Source organism: Dermacentor andersoni, chromosome 2 (assembly GCF_023375885.2).
Source record: "Dermacentor andersoni chromosome 2, qqDerAnde1_hic_scaffold, whole genome shotgun sequence".
Taxonomy (NCBI): Eukaryota; Metazoa; Arthropoda; class Arachnida; order Ixodida; family Ixodidae; genus Dermacentor; species Dermacentor andersoni.
In genome coordinates this window covers 103,202,472-103,219,610 of record NC_092815.1, presented here as the reverse complement: position 1 = coordinate 103,219,610, position 17,139 = coordinate 103,202,472, and the positions used below count along the sequence as shown (strand labels likewise).

Below are 17,139 nucleotides of genomic sequence, written 5' to 3'. Positions count from 1 at the left end.
TGCTTTATGAATCTGTTAACTACGTACAGAACCAAACCAGGTTAAATGCTGGTTTGACGAGAATTGTTTCTTGGCGTGCGCAGTGGCAAACGTCCATCAATTTCGAAAACATTGTTTTTATGAGAGCTACCCATTAGAAGAGACATCTGTTTAATTGTTGTTCTACTAACCAAGTTCTTTGTTATGTACATGTAGAGCAGTGTAAATATTTAGGACTGTGGATTACTAACAAACTCTCTTGGAATAGACATACAGACAGTGTTCAAGCTATAGCCTTATGCAAGTTATTCTTCTTAAGGCGAATGCTGAAGATAGCTACACCCCATGTGTGTACACTTGCCTACAATACTATTATCCACCCTATGCTAGAATGCTGCAGTAATTTGGGGCCTGTTCACTGAAACTAACATTTAAGATTAGAAAGAATACCGAAAAAGACTCTTAGATTCATTTAAAACTCTATGGTCAGAGTTCTGTAAGCACAATAATAAAAAAGAGTGGTTTCTCTCCAGTTGGTCTGAGAAATTGTGTTTGCAGGCTTAAATTCTTTTATCAATTTGACAATGGCCATTACAACATTGACACATCAGGTAACTTTTTGTACTGGTTACTCTACGAGAAGTCAACACTCTTAGACAATTATGCCCTTACCGCAAAGAATCAATAGCTTCAAATACTCATTCTTTCCACAATCTATCCCCGACTCGAATAACCTTACTAACCATATTGTGAGCCATAATGCATTATCTCTTGAGGCGCATTTAACTTGAAGTGTGTATTAATCCTTCTGCAAATTGACTTGCTGTTTTTTTTTTTTTTTTGTATGCCCTTTATTGCTTCCATGATATCTTGTACCGCCGTGCTATGGTCGCAGTATATATAAATTAAATAAATAAAAAGAATTTTTTTTTATTATTATTATGGGGTTTTACGTGCCAAAACCACTTTCTGATTATGAGGCACGCCGTAGTGGAGGACTCCGGAAATTTCGACCACCTGGGGTTCTTTAACGTGCACAATAATAAAAAGAATAGGTGGTGGGCACTGCTGCACATGAACTGGTTGTGACCTGTCTCGACATGCTGCGTCCATGACGCACTGGATTTCTGGTCTACTGTACATAGTGTTTCAGCCATGTATAACCAAACCTTTAAATTTCACTTGTGCATTACGAGAATGCCAACTTACCACTGTCCACTGTCCTCTTGAGCAACTTGGGAGTATTTTTCACTATGAGCTTAGGTAATTATTACCAAAGATTAAGTAACCAAATCTTGAACTACTTGTTTTAATGCAAAATCTTCAATGGAGAAATTGTAAAGCCTGTTGACAAATATCCAAATAATTTCTTTCTTTGATGACAGCTGCCGAGGTTATAATTTTTCCGAGCTGCATAAAATGTGTGCGAGATTTGAATAAGTACCACATGACTGGGCACTTGTGTGCAGTGAAATTACTGCCCTCAAATATGAAAACTTAGTTACTCACGAGGACAGTGAAGAAAACTAAGTTGATGGCATTGTAACGCACATGTGGGTTATTAAAAGCTTGGCATGAGTTGGCTGAAACACCCCCTGTACAACCCTTTAGCCCTAACTTCTCATATTTCTTTAAAAAAAGAGAAAAAGAAACTAGGAGTCTTGATTACAAACATACATTTCATACATGTCTCACCACAGGCAATGAACTATCGCCGACTATGCAAACTGTTCAAAGAACACAAAAAGTGTGAGAAACAAACGATGTGGCAGTTATACTGTCTGCTTAGAAACGAATCGTGCAGGCCACATAGACTACAGCCGATGATATACCCAAACTCGTGTCCGTGGTGAGGAGGTAGGCCCTCACTACCACATTCCAAGGGGGTGTGAGAGTAAACCCAGAAGGCTAGGTAATTACCTAGGTAAACCGTTAACCCCCAGTATGGGGCAATGGGTGGTAAAGCTCGCCAGCTCGGACCCAGAGGTGCAGATGGCGTTTCTGAACCAAGTCCGGCAGGCAGCCAAGGCCAGTGGGGCCAGGACCTGGGATCCCACCCATAGGATCTCCAAGACCGTCTTACTCCCTCAAATAAAAGCTTTCATCATCATCATGCAGGCCAAGCAGTGCAATGGACCGGTGCACGTCTTTAGGAATGTTTGTCTGTCTGACATTACAAAAGTTCATGATGTAGCATGAAACAAAACTTACCTTTTCTCTTGCAGCTGCACTCTGAGCAGAGGGCGAGTGAAAGTCGTGCTGCTGTTGCTGTTGTGGCTGCTGTTGACGAGACTGAGACTCCTCCATCCTCCTCGTGGCTTCTGTGAGCTTAGGGGGCTTATAAAGCTTACCCGTCTGGGCAGTCGCTTTCTCTTCTAAAATATAAGCAGAGAGTTGAAGAAAAAAAAAAGTTTGCTACAGTTATCAGGGTCTAAAATTTCGAACAAACTACCAGCAGAAATAGAACAAGCAATTAATTATTCATCCATGCTTAAAAAATACTTGCTTAGCCTAAATAATGCTTTTCAATGTGAACAATCATGATGTACTTTTTCAGTAACTTGTTGAAACCTGCTAAATATATCACTCAACTAGTGTTTAGATTTTGTCGGGATTAATAATGTATGCTTTGAACTTTCAATATAATGCAGGAACTTGCCTGCAATCCTCTCGACTAGTGTATTATATGCTTACTTAGAAATGTTTAATAGTATAACATGCTTTTCAACATATCGCATTTCCTTTTGTACGCTCGTGCAATCTAATGGTGTACGACAAATATGTGTATGCACGTGCAGTGGCGTAGCCAGAAATTTCGTTCGGGGGGGGGGGCTCACGTTCCAGTTCAGCCTCCTTCTTATAAAATTTGTTGAGGCACGAAATACATGAATAATATCTGCATTGCCATTGTCAAATACGCTGCAAACGAATTCTTGAACGCTACGCACTGTCCAGACAAGTAAAATATGTATTTTTTCTTTTCACAAAAGAATATACACATATGTCTCAAAAATTCTGCCCGAAATAACTGATATCAATGCTTCCGTGTTTTTTCTCTATTTAATAAGTAAAGAATACATTCTATATTTGAGTAAACGGAAAGTTTTTAGGTGACTAAACAAACTTCACTATTTGAAACAACCTTTAAATGCATGACACAATGCATAAAAGCCAGTTTGCTGTGGACACATTCAGAGTTTCACGCAATGTGTCGGTACTGTCCTTGTCATGTGGGCCTTCCAATTTGCCATACGTTCAAGGCTTCAAGGCGTTCATATGCCACATAAAGAGATAAACTCCTGCAATAGCCTCATTTAATTTGCATATGCCATTTAAAACAGTTCATGCAGCACTGTTTGTTTCTGTGCTCGGTTATAGGAAACGCACTAGTTAAATCCACCTCCAACACCTATGAACATCATGTGCATTGTTTACACTCATTTTTATGTATGTGCATGCCCACACACAGTGTATACCGGGTGTTCCAGTTAACTTGGACCAATATTTTTAAAAATGCAAGAGCTCTAGAGAAATCGTACCGACTGCATAGTAGCGGCAGTCATGTGTACTTACAGCCAGTATTTTTCTTCATCAAGTATTAATTAATTGATCTTAATTATTGAACTTTTGATTATTGCTTGAATTGTAAACATGTCAATTGCAAAGTTGTAGGTCACCTTAAATAACCTCCGAATCAAGCATTTATTCCGTGCTGAAGTGTGCCTGGTTATTTTTTCTGCCAAAAAAAGAAAAAAAGAAAAAGAAAGAAAGCCGACAAGATATGCGAAATAGATGCGTGCCGCTACTCAGGTGCCTCCCAGCAACCTTTGAAAGATATACGGCTGCATTCGTTTATCACCGCATTGTACAAGGCTTCTTCATGTAGGATGGCTCGATAAGCATCAGCATCTGAGGATGCAATAATGTTGTGCTCGATCATGAGGCACTTGGGATAGCTTTAACCTTCGTGTATCACGTAACAAAGCTACAAAAGAAATTTAACCAATGTTAAAAAAAAAAATCTGAGCACGAAAGAGCACGCAAAAAGACAAAAGGCAGCTCTCAGGAGAACCAAAAAGAGTTACTCAGGAGTTTATTTCAATAGAAAATAAACCAAAAGCACATAAGGCGCCTCAACCGCCCACAAAGAAACATCCAAAGGTGCAACTGGTTTAGCTATTTACCCATTGTCTCTTGAACACTGGAAAAGAGGCAAAACAAAGCAGTTTTCTACCTATATTTATCTTTGTCACAAGCTTTTTTTATGTAAGGATAGGGTGACATCATGAAAGTGCGTTAAGCAGTTACGTTTTACACCATTTTTGAGCGGTTATTTCCCACTGCCACTTACAGCACATGCTCAAACAGGTCACCGTCTGAAGCAATACAGTACTTGCTTCTTTCCAACACTTGTGCTGTTGCAGCTTTGACCAACGACGTTGGAATTTCACGGCAGACTGCTTATTTTTACCTTCAGGGCGTCCGGTGTGGTCGTTTCGCTGCTATACATGCCATCTTTCACATAGCCCCACAAGAAGAAGTCCAGTGGTGTCATGTTCGGCGACCTTGCTGGCCAGGGTACAGGTTCGTGTCGGCCAATCCACTGTCCAGGAAGTTTGTCAACCCACGCTCGAGACTGATTACTACTATGTGCAAGAGCACCATCGTGTTGAAACTAGACGTTCCGAAGGTGTGCAAATGGAACGTTGTAACAGACGTCATTCGCGGGGCCCTTGAGGATGTCGTTGACGTAGCACATTGCGTCGTTAGTGCGTCGTCAAAAAAGATGGGTTGATGATGTTGCCATCAAAAATACCGCACCACACATTAAACGGCCACTGGTATTGGTGTCATGTTCGTGCCAGCCAGTGGGGATTCCTATCACCTTAGTAGTGAGGGTTGTGAAGATTAACTTGCGCGTTTATGGAGAAATTAGCCTCATCCATCCAAAGAATGTGAATGAGAAAATCCGTTCTTCATATTCCATGAAAATCCAATTGGCAAACTCAAGTCTGTTTTCAAAATCTCGGTCTTCATGTTTTTGATGGCACGGGTGCATATGACCTTTCTTTTTTAAATCCTCTACACTGATGACCTTGAGGTTCCGGCCTCTGCACTGGCGTCGCACACACAAATGTGAGGGTTAGTAGCAAAGAATGCCAAAACATTTGTTTCCACTTCTTGAACTATTGTCACAGTCCTATGTCGCTTTCTTGTGAAGCTGCCTGTCTCACAAAGGACTTCGTACATTCTAAGTATTGTTGTCGGACTAGGGCGTCATCCACAATGCCACATCCGGAATAGCTTGGCTGCCTTCCTCTTGTCGCCATGCGCGGCCACCAGAACCAGGATCACGTTACTCTGCTGATCATTCGCGAAGGGCATGACTGTCTTCTTGAAGAGCAGGTCACTGGCGTGGTACCGTTGTTATTTCCCGTTATTATCTACGCACTGACACGTCAAGCAAAAATTTCCGTAATAGACAACAGCATATGCTGGCAGTACAGATCTGCCAAAACGCATCAGATAAACATAGCCTGCGCAAGGTTTGTTTCTATTGCTAAAGGGAACAAAAGGAACATAAGTTCCGGGCATGCCTATCTACAGAACAAGATGAATGCGCGAAATTACAGTCCCAAGTGTGCCGTCGCAGTTTCCCGGATTTGAAATCCCCCTCTCCGCACCTATGGCTCCGCTACGCTTATCATGCATCAGCAGCGTGTTCTCATGATGCCGTGATCATCACATAGCATGAAGCCCTGTATTGAGCTATTGCTGCTTGTAAAGCCATGTATACATGGCTATTCGCTTGGGAGCGCTTGAGTAGCGGCGTGCGAGCTGTATTTATTTCGTATTTTGTATGTTTTACGCCCTTTTGTTTTTTCTCGGAAAAACCGATGAGGCAAAGCTGAGCACGAAACAAATGCTTTATTTGGAGGTTGTTTGAGGTGCCCTGCAACTGTGTAATTGATGTTCGCAATTCAATCACTAATTAAAAGTACTTTGTGATTCAAGAAGTACTGGCTGTAAGTACACGACTACGGCTACTATGCAGTCAGTACAATTTCTCTAGAGCTCTTGGTTTTTTTTTTAAATCTTGGACCAAGTTAACTGGGACACCAGGTATATTGCAGCCCTCAATAAAATATATATGCAAGACGTGCAAGTGCGCTTCTCCAAATATTTAATTTGACTTAACCAATATGGTGGACCTCGGGTAGAATCGTAATTGAAAGCCAACTGCAATGAAATTTTGGATCCCATAAAAAGCCTAGTTTAAGATAATTTGGATACAGGGAAGCCTCCATGCAAAATTTAATGATTCAAATGCAAGCAGAAATGTCAAGAAAAGCTAGGAAAGATTGCCGTTTTTGATACCGAAACTGCCGGGGGAGGGGAGGAAGAAAGGAAAAAAGGAAGAGAAAAGCAGCCATTACCCTTGATGCATGACTTAGAGCACACGGCTCCTAGCCAAGACGTCCAAGACAAGTCAGTACCCGCAGCACCCTAAACATCTTGCGAGACTACATAGTGGGACTTGCGTCATAGAGAAAACCACCAGGTGCATGCTTTGTCTACTTAGGTGAAAGGCTGCTAGCAAGAAAACTATGAAATTACCTGCCCAGTGGCCTTGCCAAGATTGCTTTAGTGGTATATGCAACTCATATATAACAAATTTAGCAAAAGCGAAATTTCATTGCAGTTGGTCTTTGTCATGGCAAGATGCGGGCTGGTGACGTCCATTGTGCCACCCTCTCAACTTACCTTCGTCCATGTTTTCAAATTGCGCCTCAGCTTTAACAGTTATAAGTGGCGACGCGGCTATATTGGTAAGGGCAAGTTATTAAATGTGTGAGAAAGCCTGCATACAGAGTTTCGCATATTGTCCATTTGGGTGTGTACGTCGATCAAACAACGTGCCTGTCATTTTGTCAGCACTGGTGGTCTAGTTTGTTTTGTTCTTATTGCCTTTAACCCTTTGAGGGCCAATGTCGTAAACATATGGCACCACGAATGAGTAGCAAATAGCAGATGCCGTATATTCACGTCGTCATCTGTATGTTTGAAAAACGTGCCAATCTTTAAACTCTTTGTTGCGTTACAAGTGCTGTCACCCTGCGCAGATACAAAGAATTTTTTATTGCTTTGTAGTCTTGTTTTTTATTCCATGGCTTCTTTGAGCTGGCGTTTCAGCGACCACTCGCGCATCCACACATGCGACGGTGTGCAGTGGTTAGTTTTGGTTTCATCTCGCGGGCTGTTTCCATTTGTTACACTCCTAAAAACTGATGCCTATCTGGTTTGTAATCTCTCAAAAGGTGACCCGCAAGATGCTTGCTCGTCTGTTGCCCACTTGGGGTGCGATTACATCTGTTCACATGCGGCTGCTGGTATATACAAACAACGCTGCCATTCCTGTGTTTCTTTTTTGGAGATTCGGCTTGGGAGAACTGATTGCCCATTGTTGTCAACGGAATGAAAGATTACTGCAAGTCTCCGACTAATTTGGTTTTTCTGACAGGTGCACAAGCATAAGGTTTTCTTGTGTGCGCTCACATAAACGGTTCAATTAAAGGGACTCAAAGCCAATTTTCATGGTACCCATTTTTTTTAATTTTTAGTGCAATAGATCATCTCAGTGTCCAATGATGCAGTGCTAACGTGGAAAACGCTATGGAACATTTTACATGAGAATTTTCCAATCTGTACTGAAGGTGTTGCTGTGCTCAAGAAACATGCTGGAAAGAGTGGTAGATGAGCACAATAGCGACTACGTGCCGACATTGGTGGGAGGGAAATGGACAAGTGCAGCTTTAGTTGTAAGAAAGTAATATTTTGTTTATTGTCTATGTTCCTGCGGTTCATGTTTTATGATGCGCTGAATTACTTTTACAATAATAGATGGTATCTGAATCTACACCCCAGTGACGACTTCCTCCGAGTAACACAAACTGATCTCGAAGGCCATGCTTTTGGTGGCTGCATGTGCCAGGCTTTTTTTAGCCAAGTCAAGCTAAGTGGTAGAATAAGACAGCAGTGCTGGCACCCATTCATGACAATTCGTTGATGGAATTTTGTATCTCACAGAGACCACAGAACTCGGGGCACTAACTTGCAATCTCGCTTGCGTACAACAGCCCTAATGTGTCCCGTGACGCAATGAACAGCTCTGCCCGCTCTGCCGCTCCACTCGTTACCATGACAGCGGCTTAACTTGCTTGCAGCATGCACTTTCTTTTACTTCGTAATACACACAGAATAAAATGCATGTGCCTAATAATATACGAACCACAATTTTAAGCAATAATTATGCTGTGCTTAATAACAGCCGACTTATGTAGACCAACCTCATATACCACATCCAAAGTGCCAAGGCTTCACCACCAGGACATGCCAGAACTTACTAGCGGAAATTACCACATGAAAACTTACCACCGGAGCCTGCATTGATGACACTACCACGAACAAACAGCTTTCCATGTTTAGCAGGTTCTTCAAAAGATGCGAGGAACTCTTCATATGCCTCTGCAGCAGCCTTGTCTTCTTCCTTCATGGAACAAGAGCAACAGCCATTACGGTTGCCCACTTTGCAACAAAATATTTGAAGCAGCTGCCTCCACCTCAGCTTCATATGTAAATGTTATGCAATTATTAGAGCAAACAGCTCTTCTTGCTGTGTTTATTTCACAGCAACAAATCTTAGTATGCAATGCTTTCTGCACATTATGGCACAAAATACCTTGTCACACTTGGTGTACTTTTATTAAGTACGAAGTTTCTAACGAAAAAAAACAAACAAATATACCCAGATACATACTACGCAATCTTAAAATGAGCAGAAAAGCGCCGTTTTGCGTCCAACAAAAGGAGTCACATTGCATTTTCAGATCAATACAACACCTACGTCTTTTCTGAATTTGTCTTTCACCTTATGGAACAGAAGGCACCGGGTTATCGCCCAATACAGGCGGTCTCGTCGCGCTGTGCACCATAAAGCACGGTTGCGAAAAATACAGCGTTCCATTGAAGAATGTACAACTGTGCATGCGTCAGACCAGTGGATGGGAATTTGCGAATCCATCAATGGACAGGCTCATACGTTAAGTACTAAGTTTCTAACAAACAAACAAACAAACAAACAAAACTACACCTACACACACACACACACACTCAAAGCAAACATAAGAGAGTAGGCGCTGTTTTGCGTCCAAGAAGTCAGGAATCACACTGAGTTTTCAGATCAACACACATACCTCTTTTCTGAATTTGTCTTTCACCGCCAACTTCTTCGCCAGGGGGTTTATGTTGAAGGCCTTGACCTTCGGTCCTCCCTGGATGCGGGATTGAGGCAATGACAAATGAGCAAGACATATTTAACCGCGCGTGTTAAACCACCCTCCGCTCTTCAGATGTGCGTTGTAGACCGGATCGCGGAAATCAACAGATCTGTTCAGACCCAATACTTGGTGAAACCGCGAATAAAAAGCTACTTCTAGGGGTACAGTTGAAACTAGGCGTACAGTCGCTTTCGACGTCTCGTCATCCACTGTGACACAAACACAGTACAAACACTAGCAGCACTTGCGCAGCAAGAAGCGTCGACAAGTGCTCAGTAGTCGCCTCCCGGGCGATCGTTACCCTAAGCCTAAAAGCCAGAAAGCGCCAATGACAACTCTGCACTTAATAATTTCCCCAAATAGAAGCAAGGGTTGCAGTGCAATTATGCTCGAAATAACAAGCGAACATGCTTACCGGTCCGCTCATTATGGATCACTCTATATACATTACACCGCGAAATCAAAACGGAGCAGAACACGACCTCACGAAAACAACCATTCAGGTTTTGTGGGTTTCCTAAAGTCCACTTCACGACCACGGGTCTGAAAATGTTGAATACGTAAAATCAACGTAAGTAAATTCTTAGTTGTGCACAACATAAAGTTATATGCAACAAAGCGTGTTACAATTTAAAGTATAGCTTAAGTATTAAACATATAAAATTTTTGTTCAGGCTTTTTTTTGTTGTTGTTTAAGCTGCAGGCAAGATGGCAGCTTCCAGGCCGCTGATTGCTGGTAATGATTGTTTACAGCGTAGCGTGTAACTACAGTGCTTTTAATGTCTTGGCAAGCACCAACTGATTCATCTGTGAACTAATGTACCCATAGACACACCCCGTCATGCTTCCTTAAAGGAAAACATTGACAATACATCGTTAACTACAGCAACTGCCTTGCACGTTTCGCACCTGTGAGCAAATATTCCGAACACGAGCTCATCGCGCGATTTCAAAAATGTGCGCTCGCAGCTCGCTTTTCAGGAGCCGCATGGCTACATACCATCTCTGTCTTTCATTTAAATTTGCAGTCTAGGATATGCTTTGGTTTTGCTATCTTGTTACTGCGTTCAGTTTTTGAGAGACTCCAAAAGTGACAGATGGGAGTTCGTCTTGACATGTGAGGTTGTGAAGCGGCGCCCGTCAAAGTCGGCGCTCCTACTTTGGTATCTTTTACTGACACCTCTCCTGTTCTGGGCTGAATTTCTTTTTTCAGTTCGAGGATCAAGAGGAGTGGCGTTTTATGAAGGACAGCAAGATTATTCCGAGCTCAGTGGATTTCAGAGGTGGGCAGTACCCTTGCACTGGCATGTGCTGCAGTACCTCGGGAAGCAGGCGTTACAGTTCCGACCATGACAACTGCAGAACACATATTAATTACCCAAAAAATATATGTCTAATACATGTCACCGCGGCATGCTAGTTTAAGCTAATTTAACAGCAATCTAAACATTAGATGTGTGGTGATCATTAATGCACTTAAAGCTAGGAGGTTCAAATTGTACACCTGTATTTCTTCTCATTTGTTGCACTGTTGGGTATCTACACTAATAATCTCTTTCTAACACATGTACCATGAACAGCATGGCGTACTGCAAAAATGACAGGACAAGAACATAGGCATATTTACTGGGGGAGTGGGGCAAGGGGCCTAGAGTTTTAAAGTCCAACCTAGAGTCCCAACCCGCCTAGAGTCCCAACCAAGATCACACGGGTCTACAGAAAGCAGTAGAGCGGCAATTTGGGCTAGTTGTTGGAAGTTCATCTTTAAAAAAAAAAGTCATTATAAAAAAAAAAACTGCATGCATCCTGTCCACTTCTACTTTTATTATCCATGTGTTTATAGCACAGTAATCCCCTTGCTACAGAAAGCGGCTTGAAACACTGATAATGGGGGTCTGGCCTCTCCAGCAGCTGCTCGTGGAGTCTCGGCCACATTGGTTCTTCAGCACGCTCATCACTGGTATTTATGTAGCATACGGAGTCTACTCGGTAACGGTTCTTAAATTTCCTCACCTGTGCAAGTCTGCAGAAGTCTTTCAAGTCTTGATCTAGACATTGATTCGCGCTGCTTGGTCTGTCAATAGTGCAATTGAACCTCAATAGTGCATTTGAGATTCCCAGAACTTTCAATACTGCTTTCACTTATTTGGTCATGAAAGGTGTTCTCACAGTGAAACTGAGGCAGCACGAAACATTCGCTTCTCGCTTATGCTTGTGGTCATCGAGCGAGATGTGTTCATATTTGCCTGTACGTGTGACACCATGCTTGTCACAGGTGTATCTACCGGTTTGGGGGGAGGTGTGCTCCTCCCCCCACAGTCAGAATTGAAAAGAAAAAGTAGGCCTTTTATCCGCCCCCCTACGCACACACACTGTGGGCACCGTCGGCTGCATCATCATCATCATTATTATTATCCTCATCATCATCAGCCTCTTTTATGTGTATGCAGGACAAAGGCCTCTCCCTGCGATCTCCAATTACCCCTGTCCTGCACCAACCGTTTCCAACTAGCGCCCGCGAATTTCCTAATTTTATCGCTCTACCTAGTCTTCTGTCGTCCTCGATGGCATTTCCATTGGTACTCATTCTGTAACCCTAATGGTCCAACGGTTATCCAACTGGTGCATTACATGACCTGCCCAGCTCCATTTTTTTTCTCTTGATGTGAATTAGAATATCGCCTATACCCGTTTGCTCTATGGTCCAAACCGCCCTCATTCTGTCTCTTAATGTTATGCCTAGCAATCTTCGTTCCATCGCTCTTTGCGCGGTACTTAACTTCTTCTCAAGCTTCTTTGTTGGCCTCCAAGTCTGCCCCAATGTCAGCACTGATAAAATGCTTGTACACCTTCCTTTTCAGTGGTAATGGTAAGCTTCCAGTCAGGAGCTGGCAATGTCTGCTGTATGCAATCCAACCCGTTTTTATTCTTCTGTAAATTTCCTTCTTATGATCAGGGTTCCCTCTGATTCATTGACCTAGGTAAACATACTCCTTCACAGACTCTAGTGGCCAACTGGCAATCCTGAACTCTTGTTCCTTTGCCCGGCTATTAATCATTATCTTTGTCTCCTGCACATTAATCTTCAAACCCACTCTTACACTCTCTCTGTTAAGGTCCTCAGTTATTTGTTGTAACTCATCTGCATTGTTGCTGAATAGAACAATGTCATCGGCAAACCGAAGGTTGTCAAGATATTCGCCGGCAATCTTTACTCCTAAGCCTTCCCAGTTTAATAGCTTGAATACTTCTTCCAAGCATGCAGTGAATAGCATTGGAGAGATTGTGTCTCCCTGTCTGACCCCTTCCTTTATAGGTTTCTTCCTGCTTTTCTTGTGTAGAATTAAGGTAGCTGTGGAACCTCTGTAGATATTTTCCAAGGTATTTACGTAACCGGTCTCTACTACTTGGTTACGTAATGCCCCTCTATGACTGCTGGTATCTCTACTGAATCAAATGCCTTTTAGTAATCTATGAAAGCCATATAGAGAGGCTTATTATACTCTGTGGATTTCTCGATAACCTGATTAATGACATGCATGTGATCTATTGTAGAGTATCCCTTCCTGAAACCAGCCTGTTCCCTTGGTTAACTAAAGTCCAGTCTTGCCCTTATTCTATTGGAGATTATTTTGGTAAATATTTTATATAATGCTGGGAGTAAGCTAATGGGCCTATATTTTTTCAATTATTTAACGTCTCCCTTTTTGTGGATTAATATAATCTTTGCGTTCTTCCAGTTTTCTGGGACTTTTGCAGTCGATAGACACTTCGTATAAAGAGCCGCCAGTTTTCAAAGCATTATGTCTCCTCCATATTTGATTAATTCGACTGTTGTTCTATCTGCACACTGCAAAAATACTACAAAACAGCTGAGGGCAACTTTTTTCTCAGAATTGGGCTCATATAGGTACAGTTTATTTATTACGTATCCCCTGCTTTGGGGCCTTGCCTCCACGTGCAGTAGCCGTTGACGCGTTACTCCATGCTTTGCGGTACAAGATGCCTGCGGGACACGCCTTGCAGGCCTGCATTGCTGAGAAAGCTATCGCTAGGCTGTCCAAAACAAGTTTAGTCTACCATCACTTGCCTCATCCCGTGTTTGTTGGGGTCTTCTAACCTAACCATCTTTCAATACACAAAATGAAATTTGCTTTTATAGTTTACTGCTATTTTATTGGTGTTGCCATTTCAGTGATTTTGACGCTAGTATTCGTGACTTTTTTAGTAACTTGGCGATATATTAACAAGTTATAAGTGAGAAAAATGAGCTTGGAAAATGGCCTCAAGAGCTTGCTTTGATATTCAAAAGCAACATGCAAGTGGCCAAAACTTGCTCTATGACGCATAGACTCCGTGACGGGGATGAACCAACGATTGCCTTCATATTGGTAGCCTTCACATTATGATAGTGCTTCACAGCACAGTGGTCACCATAGGTCACAAAATTGAACTTGAATTATTATTTACAAAACTTATTCAGTGTACATATAATTGAATATTACCAAACCTATGTGAACCCGTAGCATTTAAACACTATGGGTTCAGCAGTGTCACTAAATCCATTTGATTGGTAGATGCTTGGCAAGCATGTCAGAGAACTAATTTACCAAAACCAAGTGGAATAAATTTTCTGTTGAGATTTAGAACACAGCAGATAAATGAGACATATCGACTGCATAAAAGCGTAAATATCGGAATGGCTTAGCTCGTTCACATGTGACTGAACAAATCGCTTCTGTTTCTCACCCCTTTTGGACCAATCAGTACTTCACGGCGGCTTTCAGCTAGATCAAGGGCGAAAATATGGTATTTAAGCTGTACAATGCTTGGGTAATTGTCATTGCCATGTTAACAACATGTGGCCAAGCGCGTTCCACAGAATATAGTTCTGCTACCACGAATGTAGACAAGCACAAAAGATTTAGGGGTAATATACAGAGTAAATGTATCTTCATGCTAGGAAAACTATCTTGCTTGTGTACTTTTGAATCATGCTGTATTTGTAACCTTCCAATCTGAAGATAATGAAAGATTTAACCCTTTGAGGGTCGATTTTTTTCGCTATATGCGACCGCCCAGGGTCGATTTTTTTTATTACAGATTTCAATTCTTCTTCAGGACTTACTTGGAAAAGAAATTTGCCGTAATTTTTCTAGGGTGACCGTAAAGTGTTTTTCTAGGGTGACTGTAAAGTGAGAAAAAAAAATATGTTGAGTTGGTATATATGTACTCTTCATTCATGAATAACAACAATAAAAAAGGAGATAAACTTATAAGAATGACAAAATTTGATGCATTGTTATACATACAAGACTTAAAAAATATGCACATGAGAATATTTCGCAAGTGTCAAATGTTCCTGTTCTTACGCTAATTATGTCCATAGTGTAATTGAACTGCGTAGATGAGCGCACTCAAGAAAACTTGGTTGTGTGCCCATCAAAAAAGCAAAACGAGTGCGAAACTTCTGTTAATCGTCATCTTATCGCCAACCAGAGGCAATTGGTTCTCGCGAGTGTCCAAAAAAAAGAAAAGAAAAGCAACGGAAACGCATGCTTGGCGGCATCCTTCCTATGCGCACCCCTGTGAGCACTGAACGAGCGAGAGACACGCGGTCGCCCTTTGAGCAATTAGTAACGAGATAGCCATCAGTTTTGCAAGCAGGAGAAGCCGAAACGGCCTGCGGAACAAAACCCAAACTGCCGCCTGCCTGCGCGCGCGCCAATGTGCGAGCGGTAATATATAGACGCTCTGGAGCAAAGTACCTCTAAAACAAACCATGCAACATAAACCGAGGGAGGCACACAAAAAAAATTCCCTGTATTTCCACATAGTGGCAGCACATGACAGAAAAGAAAAAGTTAGGAAAATGGCGCACTTTTTAAGCGTACAGACGGCGCTGTAAATATATGGCATCAACCATTTTTGGACTTGTTTGCGGCGCCGTATATTTACATCATTGACCCTTAAAGGTTTAAAACTCATAATCCAGTATGTAAATATTAGAGGTAGGCGATCAAATATCGACTCTTTCAAATACGAATCGAATCTATATAGTAAGTATCGAATATCAAATAGATAAATGTAGACGCACATATTTACAGCAGGAATATTTTTTTTCAGTATAATTAGGAACATGCTTACACTGAATAGACAGTCAACAATCACACACAGTTAAGATTGTTTTGAACACAAGATCACAACAGTCATGAAAAGAACTACACAAATAGCCGCTTGACATCTTTAAGCCTGATGGCAAACAAGTTTTCCAAGAATGACAGGCATTTGAAACTGACCAACTTTTCAAAAACCCATAATAAATAGTTGTTGAGAGAATATCAGAAGTTATTGAAAACGAAGATAAAACGCCAAGGAGGTATTTGTGTGCCCTAGAAAGAATACAGAGCCGTTTACAAGAAGAAACATCACTGGTTGTAACGTAAGAGATAAAACTCCTACATGACTAGGCTACAAGAAAGGCTATTTGGTAGGCCATAAGCACAATATAGCCGATTGTCAAGTATTGGATGAAAAGAAGGGGAACCGAGGGGCCTGGTTTTGTAAGAACGCTCACACGTATTCGTTAGTCATAACCGTATGAAAACAACAGATAATGAAGAAACAGAAAGCATAGGATAAATTATTTGCAGTTTCTAATTGAAGTGCAAAAATGAGAATCTAATGGGAAATGGAGGAAAACTCTACTGGCTGATGGTGAGAGCCGAATCCACAACCTCTGGATTACGCACACATTGCACTACAAATTGTGCTACAGTGACGACGCCAGTTCCCACATCCATGCAGTCATTATTTATGTATGTACACAAGATCTAACCCAAGGAGTTTTAACCAGCGCAGAACTTCCACCGCAAAAAAATAAAATTATGGGGTTTTGTGTGCCAAGACCATGATCTCATTATGAAGCACGCCGTAGTGTCCAGGAACTCCGGAAATTTGGACCACCTGGGGTTCTTTACCGTGCACCTGAATATAAGTACACGGGTGTCCTCGCATTTTGCCCCCATTGAAATGCGGCCCCCGTGGCCGGAATTCAATCCCACGACCTCGTGCTTAGCAGCCCAACACCATAGCCACCAAGCAACCACGGCAGGTCCTGCAAAACTGAAAACAAAGCTTGTATTGCCAATCTAGTTTCTGAATTGCATCAAAAACCTTGTTGCTGTTTTACTTCTGATAATTATAATTTGTGATACTTTGTTCAGCAAATGGAGAACAGTAACCCGATTTGAACAGTTGGTTGTTGCGAAATATTTGGTTAAATTTGATATTTGAAAATACCAAATAGTTAATTTTCGAATACGAATAAAATATTACACACCGACTATTCATGTTCAAAACTTCAATATTTGCCTGTCCTATAGTAAATACATTACTAAAGCTAAAGCCCTCGATACTCTGTTCGTAAATTCACCGTTTTCCTTCAGCTGCACGAACATTAGAGCAACATTACGTGTCTAGGTAAATTATTTACTACAAGCTAGCTTATATTAGGTGTTTCAAAATACCTACATTCTTAAAATCCACTTCGCAGTTATAGCGAGAGTTTTAGTGACTTTTTTTGTCTCACTTCAGTGGCATGCTTCCTACCCGCCGTGGTTGGTTAGTGGCTATGGTGTTGGGCTGCTAAGCACGAGGTCGCGGGATCGAATCCCGGCCACTGCGGCCACATTTCGATGGGGGCGAAATGTGAAAACACCTGTGTACTTAAATTTAGGTGCACGTTAAAGAACCCCAGGTGGTCAAAATTTCCGGAGTCCCCCACTAAGGCATGCCTCATAATAAAGAAAGTGGGTTTAGC

General features: G+C 41.8%; 2 protein-coding genes across 2 annotated transcripts in view; one reads left to right on the top strand and one right to left on the bottom strand.

Annotated features, from left to right (window-relative positions):
• LOC126541937 (U2 snRNP-associated SURP motif-containing protein) overlaps window positions 1-9,841 on the bottom strand; it is a 60,967-nt gene extending 51,126 nt beyond the window's left edge. The window contains exons 1-4 of the mRNA XM_055076697.1: window positions 9,733-9,841; window positions 9,234-9,311; window positions 8,413-8,527; window positions 2,191-2,354 (exon numbers count right to left, since the gene is read on the bottom strand). Of these exons, the coding sequence (XP_054932672.1) occupies window positions 2,191-2,354; window positions 8,413-8,527; window positions 9,234-9,311; window positions 9,733-9,744 (369 nt within the window). The 5' untranslated portion in view covers window positions 9,745-9,841. The remainder of the gene's footprint in view (window positions 1-2,190; window positions 2,355-8,412; window positions 8,528-9,233; window positions 9,312-9,732) is intronic.
• Window positions 9,842-9,982: 141 nt separating this feature from the next.
• The window catches only part of eIF2A (eukaryotic translation initiation factor 2A), a 41,884-nt gene continuing 34,727 nt past the window's right edge, over window positions 9,983-17,139 (top strand). Inside the window, exons 1-2 of the mRNA XM_072286488.1 lie at window positions 9,983-10,053; window positions 10,531-10,600. Of these exons, the coding sequence (XP_072142589.1) occupies window positions 10,026-10,053; window positions 10,531-10,600 (98 nt within the window). The 5' untranslated portion in view covers window positions 9,983-10,025. The remainder of the gene's footprint in view (window positions 10,054-10,530; window positions 10,601-17,139) is intronic.